Raw genomic sequence first — 17,790 nt, 5'->3', positions numbered from 1 at the left:
CTGGACAACTCTGCTCATTTTCTAGGTCTTTACTCAAATGTCACTTGCGCTATGAAACATTCCCTGACAACCTCCCCCTCCCCCAACTACACCTCTGCAAGCTATTGTGAAGGTCCAGGTACGAGAGGGCAACAGGTGTACATCTCATTCAGGCTGATAGGCTGGGGAAGGTGTAATGAAAATACCTGACTGAGAATGAGCAGAGTCGTAACCTCTCTATGTAAAAGTGGGCACTTACATCACACTTCTGAGGATGAATGAAAAGTACGTAAAACACCTACAATGCACAGCTCCTTGGAGGAGCTCAATATATGTCCTCTATTATCCGTTTGACAAATGTTCATGAAGTACCATTTGATAGATACTATGGTAGATGCTGAGGCTAGAAAAATTAAAATACGATGTAAACGATTGAAATATAACGTGTAGAATGAGTGTCCAAAGCATAATAGGATATACAGCAGGAGCGTTTGGAGGTGCTAGTCAACATGGCTAAGATTCAAAGGATGGACACCATTTCACGCTGAGACACGCAGGAGTATTCACAAGGAAGGATTTTCAGGGAGAGGGGATAATGTGCGCAAGATCTGGGGCATGAGAGGCCTGGGTCGTTCTGCATGGGACACGTCACGCCATACCGCCGCAGCACAGAACTGGAAGGAGGCAATGAGACATAAACAGTCAGGAGGTGGGGCGTCTCGCAGGATCCTACGGATCTCTGAAGAGTTTTCAAGAGGAGGGTGGCATGATCGGATTTCCGTTTGAGCGAGGTCGGAGCAGGGGGGAGAACAGAATTCCGGGTCAAAACTGGAGTCGGGTGCCTGGTAGAGGGCCCCCACGCTGACCCTGGCGAGCAGGATGCAGGTGGGCGGGAGCGGCGGGCGCTGGGCCGGATGGGCCATCCCCTGGGTGTCAAACAGGTGGAGGGGACGCGATCGGTGCAGGAGGCGTTTCGGTTACTCTCAGTGGTCTAACCGGAACCCTGGGAGGACGGCGGTGGGGACACCCAGACAGCCGTCCGGGGCGGGGGCAGGGACGCAGGATGAGCAGGGTGTCTCTGCCTCCCACGGGGTCTGCAGAACAACGAGGGGGTCTGCAGGCGTGCAGACGCCGAGGGGGCCTGGCTAGCCGGGCTCCGAAGGAACGCACGCAGGGCACGGCGCTCGGCCGAGCGTCGGGGTGGGTCTGGAGGGCTCCACTCGGGGGCGGCGCCAGGCAGGCGGGGCGGGGAGCAGCGAGGCCCGTCTCCGCGGGCAGCGCTCCGCACGATCCGGCCTGCAGTCCGGCTCTCCCTTCGCCACGCAGCAAGCACCCTTGGCTTTGCGGGTGCGATCGCGGGGGTACGAGTCTGCTTCTCCGCGTCGGCCGGTCCCCGACGCCTCCCGCCTTGCCGGGCCCCCGAGCGCGTGCCCGGCCGCAGTTGGAGGGTCCACGGTGGGGCGGGCGCGCGCGCGCCGTCTGCGCAGGCGCAGCACCTCAGCCCCGCAGGGCCCAGGCGTAGGAGGCACGGGGGCGGGGCGGCGGTTGCCATGGGAGCGGTGGCGCAGGCGGCGCTGACGTCACGGCGGCGCGCTGCCTGCACTGCGGCACCGGCCGGCCCTCAGAGCCCGGGCTGGCGGCGCGGCCCTCGGTCTCGGCCCGCGCGCTGGCGGGGAGCGTGCGCACCGCCTGGCGCCGGCCGTCCGCGAGCTCCTCTCCGTGAGTACGGCGGGCGCCGGGGCTGGGGCCGTCCTGAGGGGAGGGGTCTGCTCTCCCGCTGGGGTGGAGTCTGGGGGCCGCCTCGGCCTGAGGGCGGGTCTGGCCGTGGGGGGCGCCTGGTGCGCCTTCTAGCGCTGCGACACCTTCTCGCCGCGTCTGGGGAGGGGCGGCTGATGTGCTCCCGGTGTCGGAGGAAAGGCGAATTACGCCGCGGCGGTCGTTTCCAGGTGTACAGGTAGAAATGGGAAAGACGTAGACAGTTTAGGACTCCCCGCCGGCGGCTGCGCTGCGTTTGGGCACGGCTGAAACCCTGCTGCCGGCGGCTGTGGCCTCTGCCCCTCCTCCCGAGGATGCTGACCGCCCTTCGCCTGTGGCCTCTGCTCGGGAGGAGGAGAGGATGCTGACGGCCCTCCACCTGTGGCCTCTCCTCGGGAGGAGGAGAGGATGCTGACGGTCCTCCCGAGGATGCTGACGGCCCTCCGCCTGTGGTCTCTGCTCGGGAGGAGGAGAGGATGCTGACGGTCCTCCACCTGTGGCGTCTGTTCCTTCTCCCGAGGATGCTGACGGCCCTCCACCTGTGGCCTCTGCTCGGGAGGAGGAGAGGATGCTGACGGTCCTCCACCTGTGGCGTCTGTTCCTTCTCCCGAGGATGCTGACGGCCCTCCACCTGTGGCCTCTGCTCCTCCCCCCGAGGAGAGGATGTTGACGGTCCGTCACCTGTTGCGTTAACGACCGCTGTCTGCTTGGGCTTGCAGGGACATTGCTTATTGTGGGGACTCGGACACTTTAAAAACATTATTTGGGAGAAATTTAAATACCCAAAGTTTTTTAAACCATATTTAGAATTCTGTTTATTTATGGAGACTATCATCTATTTATTAATTGACTTGTGAATACAGGGTTTTTCTTTGCTTCTTTTTTCCCATGCTGTGAAATTCGGTCGAGTAGTGAATTATCCAGGCCTCTTAGCTTTTTCTCCCTTTGATCGATAGATTATTGGCTGATAATCAGGTGGTTAAAGAAAAAGTAAATTGAGATGAAACTTGTTAATTATGTTAATTTCCCTTCTTGGTATCTGTTAGCAGCACCTGTAAAGGTTTGTGAGGAAAAAGCTTTAAAATAATGGCATATATGAGATTCAGGAATGTCATTTTAAGTCTGACCTTGATTTTTGACAATGATGTTACTAATCAAATATTGGTCATTAATTCTGTAATGTGTTTGCTGTAGTACACCTGAACACTTAGAGATGATTATTTCTGTAGTGTACCTGCTATGTTGTTAAGTAGTATTAGCATTTATTCAATTGTGCATTAAACTAAAAAGTAAATAATGTAAATATGTACTTAATGGTGTTTTTATCTGTTACATAATTATTTTTAATACTATAATAATGAGCATTAAGTAATTTTGAGCATCTACACTGTGCCAGCTGCTGTGATCACTTTGCTTTTCAATTTTTCTTTTTCTCCTTACAATAAAGTAGGTGCTATTTTAATTTCCCAGGGGGAAAAATCCAAAACAAGCCTTAGTGAAATTAAGTAGCTGGCCCAAGGCTGCACATTCAACAAGTGGTAAAACAAGAGTTTAAGCTTGAGTCTTTTTGACCCTCGAACCATTATTACTGCCCCCACCCCACACCCCTTTTAAGAAGGAATACACAGATGAAGAGAGCACAGGCCAGGCCCTCCGAAACAATGGCAGTTTGGTGGGAGTCAGAGAACATTTTGCCCGCGTGAAAATTGAGGGCTGAGGTAGAAGGAGATATGAAGGAGCACAGAGAAGAATTATTTAACTGCCCCTCATGGGTAGAGTGCTCCCCAGAGAAGATCCCAGTTGCATTTAGTGTCAGAGGATAGTTGGAATTTGTTAGAGGGACAGGGAGGAAGGGCATGTCTCACGAGAGAGGTGTGTAATGGTACAGAGGCAAGAAAGAGTGGGGCACATTTGAGGGCCTGCAAGTGATTTCACATGGCTGGAGCATAGAATGTGGGTGGAAGTGTGGCCAGAGAAGGGGAGGTGAACCAAGGCAAGGGGTCGTTTCAGAAGTAGCCATGGACCCAGTGGTAAGGACTTCATATTTTTTCCAGTGGGTGATTGGGAGCTAGTGAAGAGTTTTAAAGAAATGATACCTTCACATTTGTATTTTAGAAAGTCACTCTGATTGTAGTGTAGATAATGATTTATTTTTTAAAAGGGTAGGGTGATGGAGGCATGGAGAACAATCTTAAAACAAACAGCAAAGTCCTTCCATAGTCTTTTTGTCCCGCAGTGCTGCTGCCTCATGTCACTGCCTTTGGGGGTGGGGAAAGACAGTTGGAAGCAGAGTTGTAGAAAGAATTATCTACATGTTTCTTCTGCATGTCTAGCCTTCAATTCATCCCTCCACCTGTGGCTGCCAGGTTTCTGCCCATCTGTAAACAGTCTTGCTCATGTGACTTCCTGATTGCAAATCCAGTAGACACTTCAAAACTTGCAGCAACTTTTGATACCACACAGTGTAGACCACTTCTTTCTTAAAAATCTTTTCCCCTTGGTTCCTGTGATACCTCTCTTTCTCAGTTTTTCACCTGTCTGTCTGATGTCTTTTTATTTTATTTTGTGAGCTCCCAGAATTCGCTTTGGTGCTTGTGTTTCTTGTGGCCATCACATATACAAATGATGCCTACTTCTTCAGCCTAGGTCTCCTTGCTGGATTACTATATTCTATTGGCTACCAAACATAATGTGATTATAATATATATAGTATAATTATATATTTGTATATTATGTGATATATATTTTCTTCATAAAGTAGTAAAGGCCACCATTTTTGAAGGGCTTGCCATGATCTAGGCATTGTGTTAAGTGTTTTAGTTATATATTCTTATTTAATCTTTACAAAAACCCTATATGAGTGATTTACTATTATTACTCTGTTTTGAAAGATTAGGAAATTGAAGTCTACAGAGCTTAATCTACTGGCAGGTAGAATTGGGATTTGAATCCAAGGATCTGTCAGTGGAGTCTGAGCTTATAGCCGCTTAGTGCCCCTCACGCAGCCAGTTCAGCATGCCCGGTCAGCTCAGTGAGTGTCTCCGTAAGAAGTATCTGTTACGGTTGTAGCTAATGTTTGCTGATTGATACTTGTTCTGTCTAAGGCACTGTTCTCAATCCTTTAACCCTTTTAAACAACCCTTTGAGCAGGCACTGTTGGACTGATTGTACAGGTGAGGAAAGAAATTTCCTAAGGTCACACAAGTAATCAGAGGAGACTAATTATTCCAGGATGTGTGTTTTAAACCCCTCCACTATACTTGTCCTGTACTGTACTATATCCCAATGCATGATGCTTCTGGTCTCATTATTCTAGTTCCAGAAACATAAGAATCATCCTTGACTCTTTGCCCTGCCTCTTCAGTAGTTTTTGTTTAATCTAAAATGTCATAAATTCTACTCAAGAGAAAAGAAAACAGATTAAGCTCAATATGAGTAAACCTTTTCTTGGTGATTCATAGTCATGACATAGTTCAGCTGTTTTCCTATAGATTGAGTGACCATGGAATACTATAAATATTAAGTCCTTCTTTATATTTTTTTCTTCTCATGTGCTGTCCGGTTTCAATTACTGATGCTGTCATCATACTTACCTTTGCAGCCTCTCTCTTTTCTAATTTGGGGTGGATTGGAAAGTAGATGACCAGGTTTATTAGATCTGTGTCAACTAGAAAGAGTACATACGGGTTCGTCTAGTAAATTAGAGGAGTTTTTGCTGTGTGGTTTTAGTGATGTCTGCTTTTTTTCCCCCTAGTTTATTACTAGTTTTTGTTTTATTTATATATTTATTTATTTGTAATGTCTGTTTTGTCTGTGTACTGGATAGTTGTCACATAAGTTGACTCACATGATTAGGTGTGTTTGTATAATCATTCTTTTCTTTTTAGCATTTCTTCTTAGACTGCTCTGTCCAAAGTACCTCTAACAGCAGAGGAACATGAGTGTGGATCCCCAGGGATCTGGAGCATTCAGTGATAATTGCTAAGCCCGCTTAAATTATGTCTTTTTTCTCTTTTTGAATAGTGTTCATTTTTATCCTTAAAAACATATTCATATTGTGTTCTAGTGCAGGAATCAATATGTTTTGGACACACCTCCAATCTTTAAATGAAATTGGCAATTCAGGAATATTTATACTGAATTTAATCCATGGTTTTGATAACAATGATGTACACCCAGGTATTTATTTGAGAAAGAAAGTGTGGATGCTTGTGCTAACTTTCTCTACCGTAGCAGCATTTTAGGGCAGGTACAGAGCTATTTAGATTCATTATCTGTGAATATGCTCCTCACAAGCATACTTTACTAATAGTGTATGCTCTTGGGAAAGTCAGTCTTGAGGTGGAGTCTTGTTTCTTCAAAGTGTATTGGAATGTTCCTTATTTACTTAAAACACTTTTAAAAGTGTATTAACATACCAAGTTAGATGTTTACTGCCTTTCAAAATTGAAAAAAAATTTTATTTAAAATATATAAATATTTTATTCAAATATGGTCCAGTTTGCTTCACTTTATTTTGGACTCTAAACCAATTCAAGTCATTTATGTAAGATTTTGATGAGAGAACTTAGCTTTATTGTTATAAACTTGATGAGGTAATGGACAATGACGTAATCTTGCATGAAGAATATTTTATAGTTTTTATTTGGAAATTCCATATTAAAAATAAATTCTCTTTGTTTTAATAGGATACTGATTGAGTGAGTGCTTTATATTACAACTCAATACTCTCCATAAGGCTGAGATATGCCCACTGGTAAGACTTCTATGAAATTTATGTATGCAATACATATTATTTATTTATTTTAAAGTTTGGGTTATTTTAAGGGGTTCTTTAACTGATAATGAATAAAGTAGATGTCATCAACAAAATATGATATTTAATAGTTTGATATTCAATTTTCTATTTAATGTTGGTGATTAAGATTATTATGTGTTCGGTGGGTGGCAGTTTGGGACTCAGCTGGACAAGGTAAGTAATAATTACAACATGATTAATTTTTGTTATCATCAAAATGGATGTTTTACGCTGAAGCAGACATCGGCAAATGTTCTTAAAGGGCGGGTGAGGAAATATTTTAGGCTTGGTCTCTGCTACAGCTACTCACCTCTGCCGTTGAAGCACACAGGCAGCCACAGCAATTCTTAACCAAGTGGGCATGGCTATGTTTCAGAAAACTTTATTTGCAAAGACAGGTGACTGGCACAGGAGCTAGAGGAAGGGCAGTACAGCCAGAATGTAGGGATCTAAGGGGATATTTGTCTTCTTTTGAAGCTGTGCAGGTAGGCAGGCCAGGAAGTGAGAACTCTGTAGGGCATGTGAAGGACTTGTTTTATTTTGTCTTAAGTGAGGTGGGAAACTCACAGGGTCTTAAAGCAAGAGAATAACATGATCTGATTTATGTTTTAAAGGGAAAAACAACTTTCAACATTTAATATTTCTTGAATGCTGATTCTTGACTAGGCAAGTGTTAGCCAGTTGTCCTACAGATTGATCTTTGACATAAGTTATTCTTAATTTTACAGATAAGGAAGGTGAAGTTTAGAGATGCTGAGTAACTTGTTTAAGGCCATGGAACTAACAGTGGTAGATGTGCTACTGTGCATCATAAGTAAAAGTTAACTTAGCAAAGGAGACTTTTAGAGGGAGTCGCCCAAAAGGTAAGAGGGATACGAGTGAGTGTGGTGTCACCAAATCCAAAAGAAGTTTTTTAAGAAGGAAGGACTAGTCAGTTGTTCTAAGATAGCTGGAGAACTCATGCAGGCATTTACAAGACTGCGTTCTTTCACGTAATAAGAATGCAGTTATGTTTATCATAGAGTTGTTTAGAAAATGACGTGAGTCTTTATCATTTGTAGTGGAGAGTGAAGCCAAAGTAAAAACCAAAGTTCGCTTTGAGGAATTGCTTAAGACCCACAATGATCTAATACGCGAAAGAAAAAAACTGAAGAAAAAAATTGGCAAATCTGGAGAAAAACTCTCAGTGAGTAATTGATCATTTGGTAACGGTGACTTATATATCTGCATAAGATTATGACTTTCTTATTAAAACTCTAAGGAACTTTGGAAATTAAATTTGGTCCATAATGTATGGTAAAATCAAGTTTACATTAGCAACATCATTATTCTTAGAGACTGAGTTCAGTCTTGAGTGCTCCTATAAGAAGGACTTGGACTGCTCAGAGTGACTAGGGATAGTGGAGAAACTCAAAACTAACCACATTTCCCATTTTTGAAGAAAATCAAGATTTTTAATCCAGAATTATGAAGAATTTAGGAAGTAATATTTTCCTTCAGATATTCAATGGCTTGTCTTTATTTAGACTTAATTCATGTGATTCTACACAGCAGAACCTAGAGAAATCAATGGAACCTTAAGGCAATAATTATCCTTTTTGTACTTGAGGTGCACTTTCAAATGATAGAATTTTTGGCGGCACGCTTGAAGGGATTAAAAACAGAATTCCAAGTAATACCAAACAAATCAGCACTTAACTACAACCTGATTCCCAGGGTGCTTTAAAGAGTCTGTAATAGTATCCACATTAATGCACCGTTCACTCTTCAAACCTGTCTCACTATTTCACTTGTACCTTTTACTCTTTTGACCATAATCTCTTGTGTCCACACGCACACACACACACAAATAACTTCATAGTTATTTGGTACATAATATTTCTTTGGCAAGAGTTTTATGATGAGTTACATATACCCTACGTTTTACCCAGCAAATTTTATCCTATTCTGTATTTTGTCATAGGACTTATTGATTTTAATATTCTATCTGGCAGTCATCAGTGTAACAGTGTATATTCTCAAGTGAAGCAAAAATAAATACTGACATTGGCCAGAATCCAGCCATACACATGTGAGGGATTCATAGGACGCAGGTGTACTGCTGCACACCAATTTAGAACTCCTGACAGCATGGGGCAGATTAGGTTCCCATGGTGGACACTGCCCTAAACTAAATATGCTTCTTCTAGTGGTACCCGTACACAATATGGTTGGAAACAGTGGCATATGGAAGATGGAACATTGCATATTGTATATGTCCTCCCCTTGGGTAAGGTGGTGTACATTGGCAAAAGCAGAAAGAAGCCTGGAAACAGTTGTCTGCCGGATATTGCTATGGACTCGTTTAGTCAAAGTGTAGGACCTTATCTTTTCTCTCACAGTCAGAACTAGGCTTTGTGAGCATGAACAAAATGCAGTTTAGGCCAAGAATGCTAAATTAAATGGATAACCAGGAAATGGGTCGAAGGCATGTTCATTTACCTAAGGTCCAGTAGACGTGTTGAGGACACCCTCGTGGAGGTGACTAAGCATAATCTACCCAGGCTCTCTTGGCAAACGCCAGGCCATTCAAGGTATCTTTTCATTCAGACATAGGTACACCAGGAAGAAATATTTAGAAAGAGGTTTTTCAGCTCACAAGAAGGATCTATTCCTGGAGGACTTACAGGAAAACAACATATTTCTGAAATGATTTACTTTAAGAAGTAGAGGAGGAATACCTGCTTTTATTTACTACATAACTGAGTGCTTTCTATCTTTCAGGCACTCTTCTAAACATTCTATGTGTATTCACTCATTTTTAATACAAACAACAAAATTATGAGATCTTACCTCCATTTATAGATGAGGAAACTGGATCACAGAGGATTGAATAACTTACCCAAAGTTACATAGTCAGGCGTAGAACCAGGATTCAAACTCTGACAGTCTGACTGCAGAATCTAGTCTTAACCACAACCCAATAGCACCTCTTTTAATAAGGTCTGAAGAGACAGGACCTCTTCAGAACAAGAACAAGGAATCCCCAGCACAGAATAGGCTGAGATTGAAAAGGAAGGAGGCTGAAATAAGAAAATTAAGGAAAAAACCATAATAAGAGAAGTCATAATAATGGCAGGTTCATCTTATTGTTTTATAACTATGTATCAGGCACTGTGATAAGAACATTACAAATGCTAATTCTCGTGTTAATCATGAAGTGTAGTTTTGCAGGTCTTATTTTGCACATGAGAAATTTTATAAACATCTGAACAGAAAGCACTTAACAGAGATGTTAAACGGTTTGCCAGGGTCATATAGCCAGACACAGCATAAGTGGGATTTAAAACCACAGTCCCTCCATGTTCTGTCTTCAGTTGCTTCCTTAAAACTATATCTCAGTCCTAACACAGTATAATTGACACCATGGAAAAATCTAAGCAGTGATGTGGAAGACAAATTTGAGATTGTCTTCCATGAGAAGAATAACATATAGAACGTATATGTTCTATATAGGTCATACAGAAATACTTGAGCTACAAGTAAGTGTTTCCAGACAGTACTATGGAGCAGAAACAGTAGAAAGAACATGGTGAAGAAGCCTTCCTGAGAGTAAAAAAAAAGATCTAGGATGAGATGAGTCCATCTTGCATTCCAGGTAAAATTTATGAGATGAGAACTATACTAGAAACTTTTTAATTTTAAGAGAAAAATAAATTTTGTTAACATCTAGACAGAAAAAGAAACATCTAGTGCATTTCAGAATTCTCTCAAAAAACACTAAATCCAAAAGACAGTGGAGTAGTATTTGTACAGTATTTGGGGAAAAATTGTGTCCCAAAGAATCCGGTCACCTAACTTGTCAGTCACTTGTGAGAGCTATAGTGAACATATGGAGTTAGCAGAGAATTACTCCCAGTATTCCCTGCCTGAGAAAAACTACAGTACTGTTGGAAAGTGTGTTAGTTCAGTATGTAGTACCATGTCCAGAGACATGAATCCAAATTAAGAATTTAAGAGTAGAGAATTTGGGGCCAGGGCCATGGCTGAGTGGTTAAATTCACATGCTCCGCTTTGGCGGCCCAGGGTTTCACTGGTTTGGATCGTGGCTGCAGACCTAGCACCGCTCATCATGCCATGCTGAGGTGGCATCCCACATAATACAACCAGAACAACCTACAACTAGAATATACAACTATGTACTGGGGGGCTTTGGGGAGAAGAAGGGAAAAAAAAAAGAAAAATTGGCAGCAGATGTTAGGTCAGGTGTCAAACTTTAAGGAAAAAAAAAATAGAGAATTTATGATCTGAAAATGTATCTGGATGACCCTTGGAACTAGTTAAATGTATAGAACCTTCTCAATTATTATTTATGTCAAAAATAATTACTTAAGATTTATAGGGGCTGGCACCATGGCCAAGTGGCTAAGTTCATGTGCTCTGCTTTGGCAGCCCAGGGTTTCGCTTGTTCGGATCCTGGGTGCGGACATGGCACCACTCATCAGGCTATGCTGAGGCGGCATCCCACATGCCACAACTAGAAGGACCCACAACTAAAATATACAACAATGTAGTGGGGGGATTTGGGGAGAAAAAGCAGGAAAAAAAATAAAAGATTGGCAACAGTTGTTAGCTCAGGTGCCAATCTTTAAAAAAAAAACGAGATTTATATTAGAGAAGTATATATAGATAAGTATATATGATATGAGAAACAGTTTGTTCTCAAAGGTTGGGCAAAGTTTCCTAGCTTGCAAAGAAAATGTCTTGTAATGATTCCTTTTTACCTAGGATGTAGTTAGAAGTTATTTTATCCTGGAGTTTGAAATGAGTAAAACAAAAAATATGTAATATGTTAAATAGATTATTATATTTTCACAGTCAACAAAGATCAGGAAAAATGAAATAAAAAAAAAATATATATATATATATATATTTTTAGGAAGATTAGCCCTGAGCTTACATCTGCTGCCAATCCTCCTCTTTTTGCTGAGGAAGACTGGCCTTGAGCTAACATCCGTGCCCATCTTCCTCTACTTTATGTGTCGGACACCTGCCACAGCATGGCTTGCCAGTTGGTGTGTATGTCCACACCTGGGATCTGAACCTGCAAACCCTGGGCTGCCCAAGTGGCATGTGTGAACTTAACTGCTGCACCACTGGCTTAGCCCCTAGATATTTTTTTTAAAAAGGAACAAAAATAATGAAATAAAAAATTTAAATAAGAATAGAGTCTTAGTCATGACAATAAACGTAAATGGTTTAAACTTCCTATTTTAAAAAGCAGATTCTAAATAGATTTTTAAAATATCAGGTATTCCACTTGCAACATTAACCCATCAAACAAAATGACATAAAGTTTAAAAATAAAAGTTTGCAAAAATGTAGACAGAGTTCTAAAAAGAAACTTAGAGTTGTCTCAATTAGGAGTATCTATTGAAAGAACAAAAAGACCTAAATAAAATATGAGCAAATTGAATGTAATCGTGTGTTGAAAGAATACTCTGTCTCAGTCAGATAGAGTTCTTCCTAGGAACTCAAGAACAGCTTAATAATTGGGTATCAGTCAATATCAATAAGTGAGTACAAATAAGTTGAATAAAAATCATGTGATCATATAAAAATAAGGGAGAAAAGCCGTCATATTTTACTTAGAAACAAGACAATGATTTAAAAAAAAAAATTTGGTGTTCATGTAGGTGACAATTATGTACCCTCAGGTACGTATATGACATGTTGCATATGATTTCAGTAGTTTTCCATGGCCCCCTTTGAGAAGGGAGAGTAGTCCATGAATGACCTATAGGTACACCTCACCTATAGGTACTTCCTTTAAAATCAGGACCCATAAAGGAAGATCTCTTTTCACCTTAACTAATATTCTTGAAGTTTTAGTAAATAGAATAAGACATGAATCATAAATAATGGTGCCAAGCTTTTCTTCAACTAATGTTTGTCTGTATCTACTACATGCCAGGCAATATGCTAAGTTCTTTACATGCGTTGACTTACCTAATGCTCACAAGAATCTATAAAATTAGTATAAGTTGGAGAACTGAGGCTCAGAGATTAAAAAACTTACCCAGGATCCTATGCTAATAAGTAGTGCATCCAGGTCCTTCTGACTGAAGAGCTTGTGTTCATGACAACTGTGCAGTACTAATTCCCTGTTATGCCAGTGGGAGAGTGGGCAAATCCATGACTCTTAGTAAGGAGAACCAGTGCTCATTATTGATAGCCGTACGAGATGAAACCTTTGTAACCTTGAGTTATGAATAAATTTCTCAGGATACAAAAGCATGAACCATAAGAGACAAAAGGGATAAATTTGGCTTTGTGCAAATTCAAAACATTGCTAAGCAAATGAAAAGAAAAGCTTTAGGTTGAGAGAAAATATTTGCAACACACTTTCTGATAAAGTGTATCTAGAACATTTTAAGAACTCTTAGAACTCAGTTGTGTGAAAATAACCCAATGAAAATGAGCTGAAGATTTAACCACTTAACCAACGAAGAGATACAGATAGCAAATAAGCACGTGTAAATATTCTCAATGTCATTAGTAATTAGGGAAATGCAATTTAAAACAGTAATGAGATACTATTACACACCCATTAGAACAGCTAAAAAATGGAAATTGACAATGCTGGGTGCTGGCAAGGATGTTAGCTAACTGGAACTCTTATACATTTGGGCATGCAGAAGGTAGAGCCACTTTGGGAAGCAGTTTGGCAGTTATTTAAGAAGTTAATCGTTTACTTACCATATAGCACAACAATTCCATGTATGGGTATTTACTCATGAGAAATGATAACATATAACAGTTCAAGACTGGAAATAACTCACATGTCCACTAATTGGTGTATGGAGAAATAAAATGTAGTGTTTATCCATACAGTGGAATACTGCTCAACAATAAAAAGGAATAAACTACCATAAATGCAACAATGTGGATGAATCCCAAAGCTTCATGCTGCATGAATGAAACCAGACAGAAAAGTCTAGACAGTATGATGCCTTTTGTATGAAATTCTAGACAAGACAAAATTATAGGGACAGAAAGCAGATCAGTGGTTGAGTGGAGCCACAGCGTGGAGTGTTAGGGGTGGTCTTTGTGGAAGAACACGTCGGGTGACAGGAATGTTTAACATCCTGAGGATGCTGGTGGTTACATGTCCATAAGCATTAGCCAGAATTCGTTTAATTATACATATAAATTAGTGAATTTTATTGTATATAAATTGCATCTCAAGCTGATTTTAAAAACAGACAAACTAAAGCAAAAACCTAAATGCACAGAAAGTAAAGATAAAAGGATGGGCAGAGGTATAATAGAACATGAACAAGTGTATTTGAGACACTTCAAAATTCAGTCAAAATCTAATCCATGAAATAGTAAATTCCATAGAGGTAGACCTTTTCTTTTACTATAGTACAACAAATCTAGAAATTAATAACAAAAGTTTAAAATTTATAAGCTACTTAGAAATTTAATAACTATCCCATAAAGCATAAAATGAGAAAAAGGAAATCAAAACCACAAAAACAGGATGTTTAAAAAGTAAAGAAATATCAGTACAATGGTATGGAATATATGGGATTCCATAGAATTATTTATTACAGTAGTTTTAAAAAATTAATTGAATAAAACAGAAGCATAAATAACAAATGTAAAGTCATATTATAAAATTAAAATGATGTTATTAGTCCAAAGGTTGACAGATCAGTGGAAGAGAGTAAATAAAAAACTGAGCCTCACTTGATTGGCTTTCCCAGGGTTTCATTTTTAAAATCTTTTCTTCTAAACCATAATTCTACTATTTCTAATTTTTTGTTATCTTTTTTCCATTATTTCCTTCAGGAGTGGCCTCACATTTTGTATATATTGCCACTGCATTTCTGGTACTCACTGAGAAAGTAGAAAGAAAAATGTACGGGTGTTAAAATTTGCGTTTTAACATAATGGATATTCAAGGTTATTAGGTATGACTGTATTCATAGAGAGAAGTCAAAAATAAGTCTCTGAACAGATTAGCCGTGATTTTCCTTGTGTGAGGCAGCCAGAGTTGAGCTTTGTGTCCTCTTTTTCTCTTTAAGTATTTTCTGTATTTTTAATGTTTTGTTTTCTAACTTTTCAGTTAAGCGTGTGTTGCTTTTAGAAACAGAAGAGGTGAAAATAAACTTTTTTTTTTAAAGGTTGGCACCTGGGCTAACAACTGTTGCCAGTCTTCTTCTTTTTTTTCTTTTTCTTCCTGCTTTTTCTCCCTGAATCCCCCCAGTACATAGTTGTATATTTTAGTTGTGGGTGCTTGTAGTTGTGGTACGTGGGACCCTGCATCAGCATGGCCTGATGAGCAGTGCCATGTCAGCACCCAGGATCCGAACCAGCGAAACCCCAGGCCACTGAAGTGCAGCACTCGAACTTAACCACTTGGCCGCGGGGCCGGCCGCTAAACTTATTTTTTTTAAGAGAAGTTATTTTTATAAGGTTTGTTTTTAGGGAAGATTTTTTTGAGGATAAGGCTTCATAGTTTATCCTTGAAGAATAGAATTTGGAAATATCTTTTAGGTAAGCGAAAGAGTGTTGGGGATGGTAAATTATTGGATATATATTGGAATACTAGTTTTTTTTAAAGCATTTTTAGATCTTTTAACATATATTAGATATTTTCTAACTACTTTAACATGGGGATTTTCAAAAATTGAACTTCAGTCTTCATTGGTAAGCTCATTTCTGGGAGAATTCCTCATTTTGATAGTGGCTTCCATCTTGGAGCACTTTGGTGTTGTCCAATCTGTTTTTCAACACATCTCCTAAACTTTATTTTCCTTGCTCAAAATTTTACTCCTGACTTGTGCAGTTGCTTTTTTCCATCCAATATGCTTTTGAATTTCTTTCTTGATGACATTGTAAATTCTTATTGTGGTGATCCTATCATTTTCCTTCATTGTTAATTGTTCTGTTTTATTGGATTTGGTGTCTTTTCCTTCATGGTGCAGCTTCCCTTCAGTGTTTGTTAGTTTTTAGTTGTCTGGTTATCTATTTGAGAATCTCTTCTCCTGTTGATTGCTTTCAACATAATCTGCTTCTGCTGGTGGTGAGGGTTGAGCTTACCTGGAGACTGCTGCCCTCTTTCTCTAAACCTAGCTGCTCTCTCCTCTGAGTGCTGCCCTCTCTCTGTACCCAGCTGCTCTCTCCTCTGAGTGCCGCCCTCTCTCTGTACCCAGCTGCTCTCTCCTCTGAGTGCTGCCCTCTCTCTGTGCCCAGCTGCTCTCTCCTCTGAGTGCCACCCTCTCTGTACCCAGCTGCTCTCTCCTCTGAGTGCTGCCCTCTCTCTGTACCCAGCTGCTCTCTCCTCTGAGTGCCGCCTCTCTCTGTACCCAGCTGCTCTCTCCTCTGAGTGCTGCCCTCTCTCTATACCCAGCTGCTCCATGCTCTCAGTGCTGCCATCTAACACATGATGTCACTAACACAGACGGAGAAGGGACCAGAGCTGTCCTTCCCAGTTTCTCAGTTGGTCATCCTCAGGTCATCCCCTCCCTATTCTTGCATTACTTGGCCCTGAGCTTACAGCTTCTCCAGAACCACCTCTTTCTCTGGAGAAGTGTTTCCTCTGGCCTGTGGTTTTCTCTGGTAGTTTGGTAATAGACTTGATTCTCCCTTATTTTTTATCGTTTGGGAATTTTTTTAAATATTTATTTTATTACTAGTAACGTTCCTTTCTGATCACTAGGCTTTTTTTCTATTAAAAATATGTCTAATTTTAAAGTAATTTTGATTGGAGAAAGGGTCACAGGTGTTTGCTTAGTCTGTTGTATCGTTTAACTTCGTTATAGCTAATACTTGGCAGCATTTTCAGTGATGCATTTGGAGTAATTGCAGAGTAATCCTAGAACTGTATATTTTGGTTTTAGAATGTAATTATGAAGCAAGATAAATGACCTGTGTGTGTTTTCTGTTGGAGAATGTGAAATGCTTTAATTCAGTGCCTCTTTAGCAATTTCTCAAATATTTCTTAGGGTATGGATCATTCTTCCCAAGGGGAAAATAACATTTGAGTTTTGAGCAATTAATTCACTTCTGGAAAGTCATTAAGTACTTTTCTCTGTGTTAATTAATAAGCTCATTTAATCTGAAGTTACTTTTAGAGGTTACTGATCTCATGCTTAGAGAATGAAGTAGGGAGGTGCTCATCAGATGATCCAGAATGTATCTCTATGTTCAAGAAAAAATGAAGTAACCTTCCTGATGTCACACACTGCTGAGCACTGGTCACTGTGCTTTGTCTGTATGTGACTAAACTGTGCTGGGCTCAGACTTTGTGATTCTGTCTTCTTTTCCTAGCTTGACGCTGTTCGAAGCAGTCCTCAGAAAATTACAGAAACTAAAAGTGATGGTTTAAGTGCTACTGACACGTTTGACCCAGAGAAGAGCATGCGAGTCACTAAAAACAAACTAAAGAATCCACAGTCAACAACTGAAAATCCAGAGGATGTTAGTGTAGAGGAAGACAAGCAAGAAAAGGCAAATAAAAAGGTTCTAAAAACAGTGCTCCAGGTGACTGCGCCAGAAGTGGAAATGGAAACTCCTGAGAAGAAGGGGGATTCTACACCTCAGAAAGCACGAGTGAAGTCACAGCCGGGTGTCACTCAACAGGACAGTGCCAAGGCCGGTGAGGAAGAAGAACTGATGCAGGTGTACCAGCTCCAGGTGGCTGAAGAAATGGCGAAGGAGATTAAGAAGAAAATAAGGAAGAAACTCAAAGAGCAGCTGACTTACTTTCCCTCAGATACTTCATTGCATGACGACAAGTTGAGCAGTGAAAAAAGAAAAAAGAAAAAAAAGAAAGTCCCAGTCCTGTCTAAAGCTGAAACAAGGTGCTTTACATTGATAAATATAAGATGTCCTCTTAGAAAAACACTCCGTTATTTTCAGCTTTTGGGTGAAATCTGTAGTTTCACAAAGAAAATTCTTAGTCTTTCATTTGGACACGTTGCCGGTACAATAAAAGCTAACCTTTACTTAGCACCTTACCATGTGCTAAATGCTTTACAAGAGTTAGCTTGTTTTTTCATTATAACAACTCCGTGAGGAATAGTAATATTATCATCCTGTTTTGCAGATGAGGAAACTGTAGGATTTAGGTCCCAGAACCAGTCAGAAGCTGAGCCAGAACCTTGGCACCCTTGCTCCAGAGTCTCTGCTCTTATCTCCTCACTGACATCTGCCTATTAAATAATAGAAACCTCATTACTCCCCCTTTTTTGAGTTATACATGCCTG

At 40.7% G+C, this 17,790-nt stretch overlaps 1 protein-coding gene across 31 annotated transcripts in view; it reads left to right on the top strand.

Moving 5' to 3' along the window:
* Positions 1-634: 634 nt before the first annotated feature.
* Positions 635-17,790, top strand: part of AHI1 (Abelson helper integration site 1) — a 180,734-nt gene continuing 163,578 nt past the window's right edge. For 16 of the 31 annotated variants that reach the window (XR_011497651.1, XR_011497647.1, XR_011497646.1 and 13 more), the window contains exons 1-4: positions 1,515-1,698; positions 6,423-6,490; positions 7,594-7,718; positions 16,853-17,385. Coding sequence is in view for 22 of the 31 variants with exons in the window: in XM_044754325.2 (XP_044610260.1) it covers positions 6,481-6,490; positions 7,594-7,718; positions 16,853-17,385 (668 nt within the window). In the remaining 9 variants the exon portion in view is untranslated. Of the gene's footprint in view, positions 865-1,218; positions 1,341-1,514; positions 1,699-1,806; positions 1,934-6,422; positions 6,491-7,259; positions 7,396-7,593; positions 7,719-16,852; positions 17,386-17,790 lie in introns of those variants that run through there. The other 15 variants (XM_070496189.1, XM_070496188.1, XM_070496185.1 and 12 more) reach the window with 9 other exon arrangements.

Source organism: Equus asinus, chromosome 24, assembly GCF_041296235.1.
Source record: "Equus asinus isolate D_3611 breed Donkey chromosome 24, EquAss-T2T_v2, whole genome shotgun sequence".
In the NCBI taxonomy this organism is placed as follows: Eukaryota; Metazoa; Chordata; class Mammalia; order Perissodactyla; family Equidae; genus Equus; species Equus asinus.
The sequence above is the reverse complement of the archived record's forward strand: the minus strand, read 5'-3'. Positions and strand labels throughout refer to the sequence as shown.